Source organism: Vanessa tameamea, chromosome 18, assembly GCF_037043105.1.
Source record: "Vanessa tameamea isolate UH-Manoa-2023 chromosome 18, ilVanTame1 primary haplotype, whole genome shotgun sequence".
Lineage (NCBI taxonomy): Eukaryota > Metazoa > Arthropoda > Insecta > Lepidoptera > Nymphalidae > Vanessa > Vanessa tameamea.
Window position 1 is genome coordinate 4,380,311 of NC_087326.1, and position 14,808 is coordinate 4,395,118.

A 14,808-nucleotide genomic window follows, 5' to 3' on the forward strand; every position below is an offset into this window, starting at 1 on the left:
CGGTACAATAACAATGTGATCCATCCATTACAGTTCGAATAACGATCACGCACCATTCTGGAATGTCTTTTGAGTTTCAAAAGTTCGTATCGCACGTTCGCGGCGAGCCGAACGGGGAAGGCGCTCGGGTCGACGACGGAACGCGGTGGAGGTCCGTTCGGGCGTTGCAGAGCCGCGGGGGAAGTGTTTGAGGGGGCGGGGCGGGCGCGCTAGTTGCGGTAGATGTACGCGCAGGGCTGCGGCGCGGGCGGCGGGGGCGTGGGCGGGCGCTCGCCCGACGGCGACGGCGAGGACGAGGGCGGTGAAGGCGACGATGACGACCCGCTCGCAGACGCCGAGCCTGACCCGCTGCTGCGCTGCGACACTGCAATCGGAATGCTTTATTGTAGCGAATAGTACTTTTTCGCACTATTGAGTGTGTCTCAACACCACTTAGCTTAGCTTAGCTGTCAGTCGCTCGTGGACTATTCTCGAACAAGACAGATAAGAGGAGTCTTCTTCCTTTGCAGCATCAGTTAGTTAATAAAGTACTCCTATTTGAGAAAATCCTTGTCTTTTTAAATAGGATTTCGATAAAAGATAAGAGTCTAATAAAATTTTAAGTCTAGTGACAAACATTAAGATTTTTCACGCCCTATCTTTTTTTAACTTTGCGTGCTAATCAAAAAATGATCACTGATTCTATAAAAAAATAATGTTATAGTATATACATAATAATGTTTAAAATTATATTGTGTTAAATATTTCTTTTTTTTTTAAATCAAGTTAAGATTTTTAATTAAATAGGGTCAGCTCCCTTTATAAAATGGAAACAGCGTCAATACATATACTATTGAATTTTATAATATTAAGTGTAAAACGAACGTACCCAACGTATGGTGGTGGTGCGTATTATGCTTATGATGGTGCATCTGGTCGCGCGCGTCCGCCCCACTTGTTTCTCAGAGGTACACTTTTTTCACTGAGCGCGTGGTCGAGAAGCCATTGTCGTTCCCACGCCGGTACCCATCGCCCTGCGGTCCGAATATTCCTGCGTTAACTGACATGCCGCAGTGAATATGGATGCATGAGAACATGAAATTAATGATGCGTTAGTGATATTATGAAATTATTATGAGTTAATGGCATATTTGTTAAAGTAAATATATCATTTCAAACTCATTGTAATTTCTTAATGAATACAAGCAATGATTAGAATGATTAATTGATGTAAAATGATTAATGAAATTGATTAGTTAAATAGACACTGAGATATAATAAAACAACAAGCCACGAAGCAAATTAGATTATCGGTGCGAAAATTGTCGTGTTAATAATATTATTCAAATGATTATTGATAGTGAGGTGCAGACGATTTAATAGTAAAGTAATTGTGATGGAAATTGACTGAGACAAACCTCTTCATGGCGATCATAAGCTTTAGACATTTTTTTTAAACTTTTGTTGTTCTTATAAAAATATAAAGGAATGATTAAAACGTTCCAATTCAGTTAAACAGTTACACCTACATACAAAGTGCTAAATAACTCGGAAAAAGTGCCTTATTAAAAAACTACTTAGGTGAAACATTATTTAAATGATGATAGAAAGCATTTTAACATCAATATACGACTCGTAAATGAAATATAACTGCAAAATAAAACGGAGTCAACGTCTGAAAATTTGACAGCGGTTATAAAATTTAAAATATTAATTTAATTTTAAATACGAGCGAGTACTCGCTCTAACCACTATCATCATTCAAACGAGCTCAAGAAAGAAGAAGAACAAAGCACAACTGACATTGACCTGGTGGGAGCGAAGCGTCCCGAAGTTGTCCCGGCGGTATGCATCGGGCTGGAACTGGAACAGGGTCTCGTGGTGGGGATGGTAGGGGGGATGCTTGCGCAGAGTGGCGCGTGGAGACGCAGGCTTCGGCTGTGGCGCCAGCACCGGCTCCGCGTATGTCACCTCTTCTACCTGCTGTAGGAGCTTCGGCTCGGCTTGGATTCTGGAAGAAGAGAAATATTCACGTTCAGAACAATTTAATGCTCAGATTCATTTGTCACATTGATTACTGCTATATTATACACTACTCATACTGTGACCCTCATATCTGATACCTAAAAGAGAGTACTTGAAATACTATACCTGTTAATATTCTGCCGCTGCTCAAAATATTCATACTCCGTATCTGGATAAGGCATATTATCGTCGTCGTCCTTCTTGCATCGTCTGCCGCATATGTAGCCGGCTGCAAAACCAGCACCTAACGCTGCAAGCGCTCCCGCTGCGACTGCTAGCGCTAGTGTTTCTACAGAATAAGCGGCGGGCGGTGGATCTGCTTGTAGAACTTCAGGACCTGTACAAAAAGGCGTGATTTGAAGCAATAGGAAATAATGAAAGCCAGTTATTGATTTTTAATTATTATTTTCAATTATTATACCTTAATCTACACATCTATAATTGTTTTAACTCTTATTCAAAACATACAATCAAATTTAAATTATTCTTAATGTCAGAAGCTTTTATAAGTTTTATAACTTTAGAATAATCATGTTATTATTAAATTGAATGTAAAGCTACCAAATAATATTGCGTTATTAAAGCAGTTATCATACCTTCGTTGTTATTGTTGTTGCCTTTGCCATCTTTATCTTGCACAATGTTGATAACTTCTCCCTTATTCTCACCTCTTGCATCATCATATAACCCCGAGCTGAGCCCTCCTACAGCACCTGCGTCTTTACCTTAACAGAAAAATTATATTTGGTCAGTATCTTTTTTACGTTTATGTCATAAAAGAGTAACGCTTAGCAAGTTAGCTTACTATGTGGACAAGCAGCATGGCTTCCTGTGCTGACGCTTTGATAAAATGAGTTCTCATCCAGCCAGCGACTGACTCCGTGAGAGTACGCACGACACCTGCCGGCCTGCTTGTCCCAGGCACAGTATGGGTCTTGAAGCGCTACGCATTCCCTGTTAATAAAGAATATATATGAGTACAGATTTGTCAGCAATACAAGGAAATATCCACTTATATATTTAATTAGAAAAGTTTAGAGACGAATTGTAATATTTTTCTTTCTAAAATATATAATAAATTAAAAACAATTTGTTAAATTTTCACAATTTAAATTTATTGTAATTGATTTCTTCAACAATTGTTTGTATTTTATAACTTACGAGCAAGAGCTTATCTTGTCACTGGAACAACGATGTAGTCTCAGGCTGAGCACTTCTCTATCTGATACGGCGATGAGTCTTGCTGCATCACGACCAGCCCTGGCTACTCTCAATGCCCTAACAGGAGAACCAGCAGCAAAAGCTTGTAACTCTTCAATAACGACTGGTACAGCACGCTTGTTTGAATCGTATGATACGGCATTTATAGCTTTGATAATTTTGCCATTATCTGAAAGAGAGAACAGCGTTTGTATTGAAATGTACATTTTCAGACAGAATTATTAGTTTCTATACCTAAAAAAAATTGGTCTTATCATGATAATTACGACATACCAGTTCCTATAAATAAAACATCGTACGCTTTTCCACCAGGCGTTTTCACTTGAGGATCCACAGCGATTTGCGTAAAGCGATAGCTGAAAATATTATCAATTATTAATACCAGAAAAACACCATCCTATTTTTTTTTTTAAACAAATCATTAAAACTTACTGAAAACTGGTTCTTATAACTATTGGCTCTCCAAAGAAAGCTGGAACTGATTCGTCCATCAACGCATGAGTCTTGATGAAGTTTAATGTTTGATCTGGCAATTGTCTTGAGTCGTTGTGACAAGTACCTGGTCGAGGTTCTGGTACCTGTAAAATAACAAAGAACCATATTATTAACGGAATATTCTTCATAGATCAGAACTAAATCTAAATAATTTTCTCCAACACAACTGTTAAGACTTCTGGCTGGCCGCTAGACCAGTTAGTTAAGAAGGAAGCTTTCAGTATGAAAACATGGTATTTAAATCTAGTCAATATATTTTAATACCTTTGCACTATTTACTGGCAGCCAGTTGGAATTAATTGCACTTTGTTCCTTAAAAGTTCCTTCAAAAGTATCAGCAATATCTTGCATGCTGAACGCGCAAACTGCACTCCCTGATATACTGTTAGGAGGAGTTGTGAATGTGCCATAAATTAATTGAGCGTTTAAGCCACCGTAAACGCCTTCAATCAGCTCCGTCGTTGATTCTAAAAAAAACAGTTTTTATATATTAAATAAAAATATGGAATTGTATTATCACCGGTAAGAATTTATGAAGTCCACAAAATCTTCTAAAATTATTGTTAATTTAAGTAATATTTATATATTGTTGTACTTACGGATTTCGTTGAAATAGAAAGGGAAATCCCCAGCAACAGAACAGTTCAGTCTTGACTTAAGAAACGAAGTCCATCGTTGCTTGAAACGATGCGGCCCGCCGCGGTCGTCGCGACATACGCGAGCAACGCGCGAGAATACCGACTGTTAAAATAAATTAATGATATATTCATGAAATTTGTAAATTTGTACATCATTCATACATATACAAATAAGACCTTCACCTTAAAACACAATTAATGCAGTTTCATGAAACTAATAATTTTGATAAATATTTAAAAAAATATTCTCTATGTTTTTTTATTATTATTAATGGAGGAGTATTAAACATTTTTCAGAACAGTTCTCATCATCACAAAGATTATACGTCGTTTTTAAACGACATATGAAACCAAATGTAAGCAATAATTTTCTTAACATCTACGATATTTTTTATTATTAAATTGCTTATATTAAGAAAGCTCACTGTGCAAATGCGTAGTAATAATATTTTCTACCAAAAATTGTAAATACAATACATACTTTTCCGCAATTGATGTATTCGACAGCAGTTTCTCTAAAGAAAAAGTAGACGAAGTTCCCATGTACTAATGAATTCACAAAATCAGGAGCTGTGAACAGAATAATTACCATTAGTCGCAAACAGTTCGATATTAATGCATTATGTAAACTAACATGATTAACTACAGCTCCCTTAATCTAGGGTTGCCTTCAGTCCTTTGCTTATAAAGCAAAGTTAAAATCTGTAAATGAAATTGCATAATATCAGACTTTCATACTAACTGAATTTTTAAAAAATATCGTTTTTTTGTTATTTCAAATGATATGCTTATGTATTATTTTTGAGTATACCGAGCGTGTGATGTCAGCAACAACTCTATGAATATCACAACATAGTGTCGATAATTTTAATACGATCCTAATCTGATTTATCGTCTGTCGCATCGGATATCATGGCTTTGACGGCAGTTCCCACCAAAACGCGTTCTAAATTCAATTAATTTGACGGATGTATATTTGACAGCGATGTTCGTGAGCAATAGAGCATACCATGTGTAAATATTATTGTCGTCGAATCAGCGTAGAAGGGATGTTTAATAACTTTAGATACATTTATTTATTAAATTAATATTTAATTAATTCAGAGAGACAACTTATAGTTAGGAATTGTTAATCTAACGATTATCAGAATACATTTTATCAAAATCTATATATTAAAGAAGGTTAATTCCTATAAAATATTTACAACATGACCCTAAATAGCGGACTAGGTTATGCCGGTATATAATCAATGTAAGAAATACATGTATAGCTTAGCTATATTGTGTGCTACTAATAGTTATTTATTTATAATAGAACTATTCCACTTTAATTTTATTTCCAAATTTCTGATAACAGCTCCGTCGACGTTCAGAACGCCATTTTGAAAATCCACAATGTCATAGATTATTCAAGCTCTCGACCAATGATATGGCGTCAATATGATCGCAAATATTGTTTATTTGGCTTTTGTACTTTTGTGGTTGGAATAGACTATAGAATATAGTTTAGCTGACTTGAATGGTGTGAAATCACAAGGAATAGCTAGTTAGTTTAAGTTTAAGGTAAAATACAATAAAGTTGTGATAATTTTAATATGTACCTATAGCTCGAATTGGTACATCATACCATAAAATAGAAAGAAGTATTTTACGAATTTTATATCAAAGAAAACATTTTTGTGCTATCGTGTAAAAACTATCGTGTTAGGTCAGAAATATAAAAACTTTTTAGAATATACGGGAGTTCCGATATGTAAATTGTTTACCATTCAAAGTCATGGAGTCGTACGGTTCTGTTTGTAACGGCTCTCTGTAGATAATAGGTTCCATGCCGCTGAAGTCTGCCACTGTTCCCGAATACAGTTCTCCATCTGGAAAGATAAGCCAAACGTTATTTTATTATCTTTTGTCACTCAAAAATGAATTTATTAATTAAGACTTTATAATATGGTGTATTGGCCACTAAAAGGAAAAAGTTATATTAAATAGTACAATTAAAAAAAAAAAACATTAAAATTAAAAACTATGGTATACTAGGCGTTTTGTAATGAATTTTATAATACAATAATTTAGAGTCAGAGCGTTTTAATGCCTCGTTGTAATTTTTTCTATAAAAAAGGAGCCGATACCACTCACGGCATTTTCAAGTTTGCTATATTTAATATATTCTTAATCAGCTTGTCTTTGTCTCTTAATTAAATATGTGAAGGTTAAACCTGTATGCTTATTAGAATGAAGATTTATATTTACTGTGCTTCCGTGCGTATAATATTGCTTTCATCATCAACGATAAAAAATAACGGAAGCCTGCAAATCGTATTTGCTATTTCATGACGACTCATAAATATCAGTGAAATTGCCTACTAACCGTACGTTCCATCCTTTGTTTCACAGTCAGCTTCAAGTTAAAACGCAAAACAGTGTATGCAAAAGTGTACTCTATCGTATTCTGGGTGATATCAAAATGGCTCGTTCGAATTTAATTCATCGCCATATGTATAGTGTGGTGGTCTGTGCCCTGCAATGTACCGCATTGCAGTGCTTCAGTCGTTAAGAGAAAGCCATTGCAGTAATAGTCAACTAATATATAGTAATTAACGATTCTCTCTTAATTGGTAGAGAATTCAGTATAAGTTTCGTTCAGAATTTAGTGTTAATTATAGTTTTAAAGTTTTTAGGTACTTACTTGCTATTCTTTTTCAGTTTTTAACCCCAACATAAGAAAGAGATAGGTATATTAGTTTAAGTAATATCAAATTCGTTAACGAGATTTGTGTACAAAATAATTGTCCAATCAGAATTTCGTATCAATGAATTAAATTTCAACCATTAAATAATTTGAAAGTAAATAGAAATCATTTAAATAAATGTTCTATATTTGAAAATTTAAATAGTTTTGGAATAATAAAAAACTTTACAAAACATCGTTGCATTTATACCAAAACGCGAAGTTAAATATATTGCTCGTGCAAACGGCGCTGAATTGACGCAACTGTAGTAAATTGCACACCTGAATAATAATTACCATTTTAAAAGACATCATTACCATGTCACTGAATAAACTTTAAATGTCTGCATAAGCTACGTTTTAGTTTCAACGCCTTTACTTGCAGGATAAATGTATGTGTCCATAAAACTGCGTTACACTACTGCAGACGTTAGTACAGTGTAGTGGTCCCATGGGGCGCATGGCTTAATTGGTCCAGATCAATAGAAGATAACTATCTCTACCCTTGGTAATGGACGCCCGTACTACACTTTCTACTTAGTAATGCAGTATATTGTACAGATAAATTAGTGGTTTATTACGATCTATTGGTTGATATATAATACTTGGTGTTATTTACAGTAACAATACTGCCAAGCATTTATGAATACATATATCGATTTTAAAATAACTCCACATTAGTCATTAAAATGCAAAGGGAAATATATATTCGAATAATAAATCTCAGTGTTGCCCGATGTAATAATCTTTGTTCGAATCGAATATTGACTTATAGGCTTAATAAAACAAACTGATGCGTATATCTTCAAAAATACTGAAATCTGTATGATGAATTTCCACAATTCCATTCTTAACAAAACGACATTCACAATTATAAGTTTAAATGATAATGGAATGAATACACTTGCATAATTATATTTCTCTGTCATTTTTAGATATATTCGGGTGATGAATGAGCTCGAATTTGTAAGGGGGAATGTTACGCAAAGAAAATTGTACAAAGGACGGTAATTGATGATGTTCACCGTTGTTGCATTAAGTGTTTATTTTAGGGTGAATTGTGCTGAATTGTCCAAATAAAGTTTGCCATTTAATAAATATTTTCTATGTTCGTTTGAAATTTAATCGGTGTAAATGCGGTTAACAGATATTTTATAGTTTATGGACGGAACTCGTAGTAACTAGTAGTGAATACCTTTTTAAATATATTTTAAAAAGTTTAAATTTATATCGTTTAATTTTTGACACATGCACTAACAATTATATATATTTTTTCTCATTACACGAATTGATTTTTATTAACTGTGGGGAGTTCATTTGTAGTTTCTATATTTATTTCCGTAAATAAGCACGATACCCATTTAACAATAGGAATATCATATTTACTACATTAACCTAGAGTTATATATTTTAATAGCACGACTGTTCAATCGATTGATTTTATCTGCGTGTGTCTGTCATATTTATAGATAAAAGAAACTAAGTTATTTTTCCCATATCCGATCAGGTTAGATATTAACATTAAAGTCATTGTTTTGTCTCCAAATCTTCGGAATAACGTTAACCATAGGAATTCTTATCGGTCTGTTGAACCTCTGCCTTCTGTGACCAATAATACAATGTTAACGTGTCCTAAGAAACGAATAATAAATGAATTTCTCTCGCAAAGGTGAATGGGTAAGAAAATTATGTTTGTTTGTTTGGGATAATCTCCAACTTGTATACTTCCGAGCACAATGAAGGCCCGAGGTATAAGGAAAACATATGGGTTCTTTTGAACAAAAAAAAAATATCACTAACTAAACATTCCCGGATTCGTTGGAGATTTTCGTCACGGCTGGAGTTTATTTATGAGTGTTTAGACTAGTATCACGTTCTTACGTCTTATGTTTTATGAGTTTTCCGCTCATAAGACAGATTTATGTCTTATTAGGATAATGTATTACGTTTATAAATATGTGTGAGAAGTGCTAAATTCAGAAAGGTTTTATTAACATTTATGATATATTTACAAAGGTGAGACAATGTTAGGCGAGCCACACGTAAGTGTATGTCTCGTTTGGTGACATATATATGTTTTAAATTTTGAATGTTATTTTCCAAGGGACATGACATCTTATTTCTAAAGGTTAGATAATATATAATATATTACATATTTCTTATAGTATCAATGTCTACGGGAGGTGATGACAACTTATGATTAGGTGAACATGTATTTAATAAAAATGTGATATTCATAAGTCTTTTCTTCTAAAAATTTCCGTGTTATCCTTACACGTACTAACGTCCACAGTACATCATTTTGTATAGTTGTCACGTTATAAAACGTACTCGATCCCTTTCAACGCAACAATGAGTGGCCATTGTACGCCACCAGACTGTAAAAGTGGGTTCATTCGATATAAAAAAGATTTCTTTTCCCTAATTTCCTGACTATGAGACTTTGTAACGGCACATATGTGACCCCATTGTCGTTGACGTACCCAGATTATTTATCTAGGAGGGTCACAGCGGGCCGGTATAAAAAATTGCAATTTTTAGCCAATTTGGTGAACTTTTTTTAATTAGTATGTTTCCTTTTATGACATACAACAATTTCACTTTTGTTTTTTTATTTTCGAATGGATATAAATGTTTAACCGTTATAAATAGAAATTGTTTGCCTGTATAAAATATCGCTTAGAAAGAATAAAAGCGATAGAAACTTTATACCAATTAAAACAGTAAACGTAAAAGTGAAACGTACAGGTGAATCTTAGCCAATGATTGCGGGTTAAAATCTAAGCAAATACTACAGTAATTTAATGTTCTTAATTTGTGTATATATTTCATCTGGTGCTAGGAGATGAAGGAAAACATTTTCCTTATGATAATAATCGATAAAATACTATATATGTAATTGTGTTTCAAATGTTATTCTCAAAATGAAGAGAACATCGAAGTCCAGCAATGGTTTATATAGTCAGTTTAGAGGCAGGAGTGACCTGTAACTTTTTTAATAATTAAAATATTACGAGGGAAGTAAAAGAAGATAGTTACCTATACATATAAATATTTCAATTATTTAATTCAATAAAGTATTAGATTCAGAGTTCGAGTTGGTAATTCAGAGTCTAAGGATAAATGTAACAGTAATCGTGAACGATGCGGGTATAAGATTGAATTGTGACCGTGAATCGCTTAACGTCCACGTAAATCGTGCGAGCCGTTGCTTTTCGCCCATTCATTTGGAGCTTATTCGTGCGCAATCGGCTTTAGTGCCCCATGACGCGTCACATGTCCTCAACCGACTGCCTAATTGCGAGGACATTCTTTAGTGATAAATCCAGCTCTATATTTTTAGTAAAGCATTTAATTTAATTTTGTTTTAAGCTGAAATTATTAAAACCAAATTTAAATTATTTAAAATGTGCTCTTATAGGCACTTCAGAATTGTCGTTTTACAAGATCATATTAAATGTAAAGCTACCATCGGTTCGGACCGTGGAAGTTCTTTGAATAACATATGTAGGAATATTATTAAAAAAAATGGAATCATGCATGGACATCAACAAATACAGCAGTAATACGGCTTATTCATTACCTACTGTTTTTTTAATATAAGTTTTAATTTTGTTAATTGGCAAGATATAATTTATCTGCGAAAATAAAAAAAAAACGAATATCTCGCTCCAGGAAGGATTTATTGATACTGTCCAGTCAGAAAATATATTAATGAATTATATTTACGATCATATTGAGGTTTTATTTTTGATTAAAGTGTATAATTACTTGATGTGATTTATTTTTCTTAATTTAAAATGATTTTATTTAGTATTAAGATATGATGTTATTAATGAATTCACTTTAGTAATTTGCTTTCCTTGTTAATGTTAATTTGTATTATTACATATAATACAAATTATCAAGTATTTGTCTATTATCTTTAAAAATATTGTGAGGAAAGAGAGTTTTTTATATTCATATTGTAGTAACAACTTTTGCGAGTTATATGACAAGTTTTCCAATAAAGCTTCAGTTTGTTTGGAAATACCCAGATATATAGTTATAAATTTAAACTCACCGGCATAAACAGCAGTGGAATTGTGTTCTGGGTCGTACGGGCACACCGCTTGACCGGATTTCTCTTTCTCCATGTGATAGGAGTCTCTCTGCACGCTGTACTCTCTGCAGAATGGTCTGAAGCTGTTGGTGCCGCAGACCAGCAGCCGCCCCGTGCCGAGAGACACGAGTACGCGAATGTAGTTCTGACAGCTCTCCTGTAAAAATAATGACCATTTTAAATACAATTTTATTAAATGATGAATGTTTCTTGCTTAAACACTTTCTGAGCGAATGAACGGATTCCAATGAAATTATATATATATTATATAAGTCTATTCTATCGTGGACTATAAGAAATCTTCATTTTATTTGTTTTGAAATCATAAAATAGATTGTTACATTTTAATTCCCGTTTAGTTTAATAATAAGAATACTTAGGTTTTTTATGACATTTGTAAATATATAAATCTAATATAAAATTTCATTTAGTTGGCAGGTCTCCCCAACGTAATACGTTTTATAAATACCATCATACCATTAACATATAAAGCAAAGCTCATTTATTTCTACGCCGATACCCCACAAGATAACCCTCTGAAAAGCCCGTACAATACAAGCGTTACGTACGAAACAGGAAAACCGTTTTGTTTTTCCTAGAGATCATGTCACTAGCAATTTGGCTTGGTTTCACGAGAAGTCATGGTGTCTTCTACGCCATTATCCTCGCCCGATACGCATAAATGACAATATTTCTGACGCTTTATGAGAATTCACAGACAGTCACTGTAGAGAATCGTGATCATTTGATCGAGTAATTCGTGAATGTATTTAAAATTGAATTCCTTTAACGTTTCGATGTGATGTTCTGTATTTTTTGTGAATGCCTTGTTTTCCAATTAATTGAATAGGGTTCGGTTTTGTCAATGTAAATTCGTTTAAACATCTGAAAGCCAATATGTAAGGAATTCAATTTGTTTAATCATTTCATTGTGTATGTTTTATAAATCGGATGTTATCATCTTGTTTGTAAAAAGTAAAAATAATCTAACGTATTGAGACGATCGATTAAAATTTTAACGTGTACCAATAATTTTCTATATTTCTTGTAACTTCTTGTGTACAAATATATCTTGTCATTGTTTCGTATCGTATTTTAGTTTCATTTGTTACTTATACGATAATATTATTCTATCTATCTAGGTGATCTTGTATCAATCTTTGATGAAGTTCAACTCATCTTGTCTCCGTATTCCGTCTGATAACATGCAATGAACGTGGATATGATTACATTTGCATTGCCATACACCTCTAGCTGTCCGTCTGTAATTCTATTCGAGCACAGTGAGTCGGAGTCTGATTGGATCTCATAGTAGACACGTATTGAGCATCATCGGTATGAACTAATACTAAAATGAAAACATGTACCCGTTTTAACATTTAGCTATTCCTCGATATATATGTACATATTATATATAATTATAAGTATTCATATTTATTAAACATTGGAACTATTTCATTGTGTGTGAAATCAATTAGGTTGTGATGAGTACTTTGGAATCGACATTTTAGAAGATACATTTAAGCTACCACTAGTTGCTATTGTAGATTATGTTTTTTATGAAGGTGGTGGTAAGTAGGCAAACTAGCAGTCGGGCCACCTGGTGGTAAGTCGTTATCACTGCCCATAGAGATTGGTACTGTAGGAAATATTAATGATTTCTCATATTCATATCATATTACCAATGCGCTATCGATCTTGAGGATATGTTACGCCCTTATGCCTGTAGTTACCCTGGCTCACTCACACTTCAAACCGGATCACAAATATTGCTGGTTGGCGGTACAATATACGATGAGTGGGTGGTACCTATCCAGACCACCAACATAACAGTACCATAATTGTAGAATAATTATTACGATCGTAACTCTGTCTGTTCGTTACCCTCTCACAACAAACGACCGAATTGATCGCAATGAAAGATAACATGGATGCGTTCCTTACATTTTATTGAATCCTCTAATATGACGATTCAAAAATGAACATACAATATTACTCCGTTAAATAATATTTTCATTTACACTTCATATCAGCAGAACCAATCATAATTAAGAATAATTTGATTACAAATAACGTTATATATGTATGTAGATAATATTATCAAGGGGTAAAATTTGTTTGTTTGTATGTACGAGGTTATCTCAGAAACGAATGATCACTTCCAAAGAAAAATCACTGCTAGAAATATATTATTCTTGAGTGTTATAGAGTGTAAGCTACATTTATATCATATAATTTTCTTTATTAATAAATTGCCACGTGCGAAGTTGCGGCGGGTGGCTAGTCATAATATATTGCTAATATAACTTTATATGCATATTAAATTACACCGAGCCTTAGAGATTATCGTGTCAAGTCCGACACCTGTGAAGCAATAATCCTGACAATGAAGACATGCACAGTATATTAAGATGAAGAGATTAGGCTGGTTTTCAAAGGATGCGAGGCGAACAATGGATTTTAGTTTGTATATAAGTCACTAGATTTGTATGGATAATTTTCAATGTTTAATACGCTTCATTGATCCCTCGTCATTATTGTTAAATTGTAATTGAAATGAATGATTATTCATTACTGTGTCGTGTATGTTAAATCTACTGTATTGGTGGACTGTTGGATGGGTTTTAATATACATAGTCTTCGATATACATTTTTCATTATTATATATATACATTTTAAGTTGGAAAAATCGTAATCAAAATTAGATATACTGTGTTTTAATAAATTAAATTCGCTCGTAATAAATTCGTATTTATGAGTATTTCCAATTTAAGGTTTCGTACATAAAAAGGCAAAACAGAACTCTCGTAGGTTCACTGCGTTGTCCGTCTGCCCTAAGATCATTTTTCGCAGAAATGCGTTGAGATACCTAGCTTAAATACCCAAGAGTGCTATCCTCCAAAGGAGTAATTATAATTAACTTCTAAGTCAAAGTAATCAAAAGATACGGCCGCTTATGCTAGTAAAGCGCCAGTAAAGAGAAAAATCCAAAAACTGTAAATTTTTACGTACGTCTTAAAAACCAAAACAATAATACTCGAGTCGCATAACGGATTAAATTGAGATATTATAACTATAGTTTTTACTGAAATCTTGGTACGCGATAACAACTCGCACTTGGCCGTTTGCTAACAATTTGCAACATGATATCTAAAGTCTCAGATCGAGTGTTAAAGTTGTATAATATTCGTCTAACGATGGCATCCTAAATATATTTACTTTTTTTAAAATGTTATCGGAGACTAGCCTGTCAGATTTTTCTTAAAAATTTTAGGTATACCAGGAGATTAACAATAGGTTTATATAGTATCTTTTATAATAAAAAATATTGTTTTATTTATCTACCTCTGGTTATTGTTCCTTGAATATTGGTAGAATACGTTTCTACTACCATAATAGTTTCATGGTGAATCTACAGAAACAAGATTTTTTTTTTCTTTTAATTCAAAAGAGTCCGGTAAAGTTTAACGTACCTTATTTCGTTAGTGTGTGGGTGTTGCAGTAATAACACAGCGATTAATTTTGCAAACTTATCCTGATGCCAAACCTCCTTGCGAACGCTTTTGATGGAGTTCCGCCACCATGCGGGCGGTTGGAGCCATTAAGGGATCGATCGATAT

The 14,808-nt window shown here is 33.6% G+C and overlaps 1 protein-coding gene across 3 annotated transcripts in view; it reads right to left on the reverse strand.

Moving 5' to 3' along the window:
- Positions 1-236: 236 nt before the first annotated feature.
- LOC113399192 (semaphorin-1A) overlaps positions 237-14,808 on the reverse strand; it is a 344,932-nt gene continuing 330,360 nt past the window's right edge. The window contains exons 5-18 of one of the 3 annotated variants that reach the window (XM_026638284.2): positions 11,150-11,345; positions 6,125-6,229; positions 4,840-4,928; positions 4,320-4,461; positions 3,985-4,187; positions 3,658-3,803; positions 3,499-3,581; positions 3,166-3,394; positions 2,810-2,958; positions 2,601-2,729; positions 2,131-2,341; positions 1,789-1,990; positions 869-1,013; positions 237-364 (exon numbers count right to left, since the gene is read on the reverse strand). In XM_026638284.2, the coding sequence (XP_026494069.1) occupies positions 942-1,013; positions 1,789-1,990; positions 2,131-2,341; positions 2,601-2,729; positions 2,810-2,958; positions 3,166-3,394; positions 3,499-3,581; positions 3,658-3,803; positions 3,985-4,187; positions 4,320-4,461; positions 4,840-4,928; positions 6,125-6,229; positions 11,150-11,345 (1,956 nt within the window). In that variant the 3' untranslated portion in view covers positions 237-364; positions 869-941. Of the gene's footprint in view, positions 365-868; positions 1,040-1,782; positions 1,991-2,130; positions 2,342-2,600; positions 2,730-2,809; positions 2,959-3,165; positions 3,395-3,498; positions 3,582-3,657; positions 3,804-3,984; positions 4,188-4,319; positions 4,462-4,839; positions 4,929-6,124; positions 6,230-11,149; positions 11,346-14,808 lie in introns of all 3 variants that reach the window. The other 2 variants (XM_064217670.1, XM_026638271.2) reach the window with 2 other exon arrangements.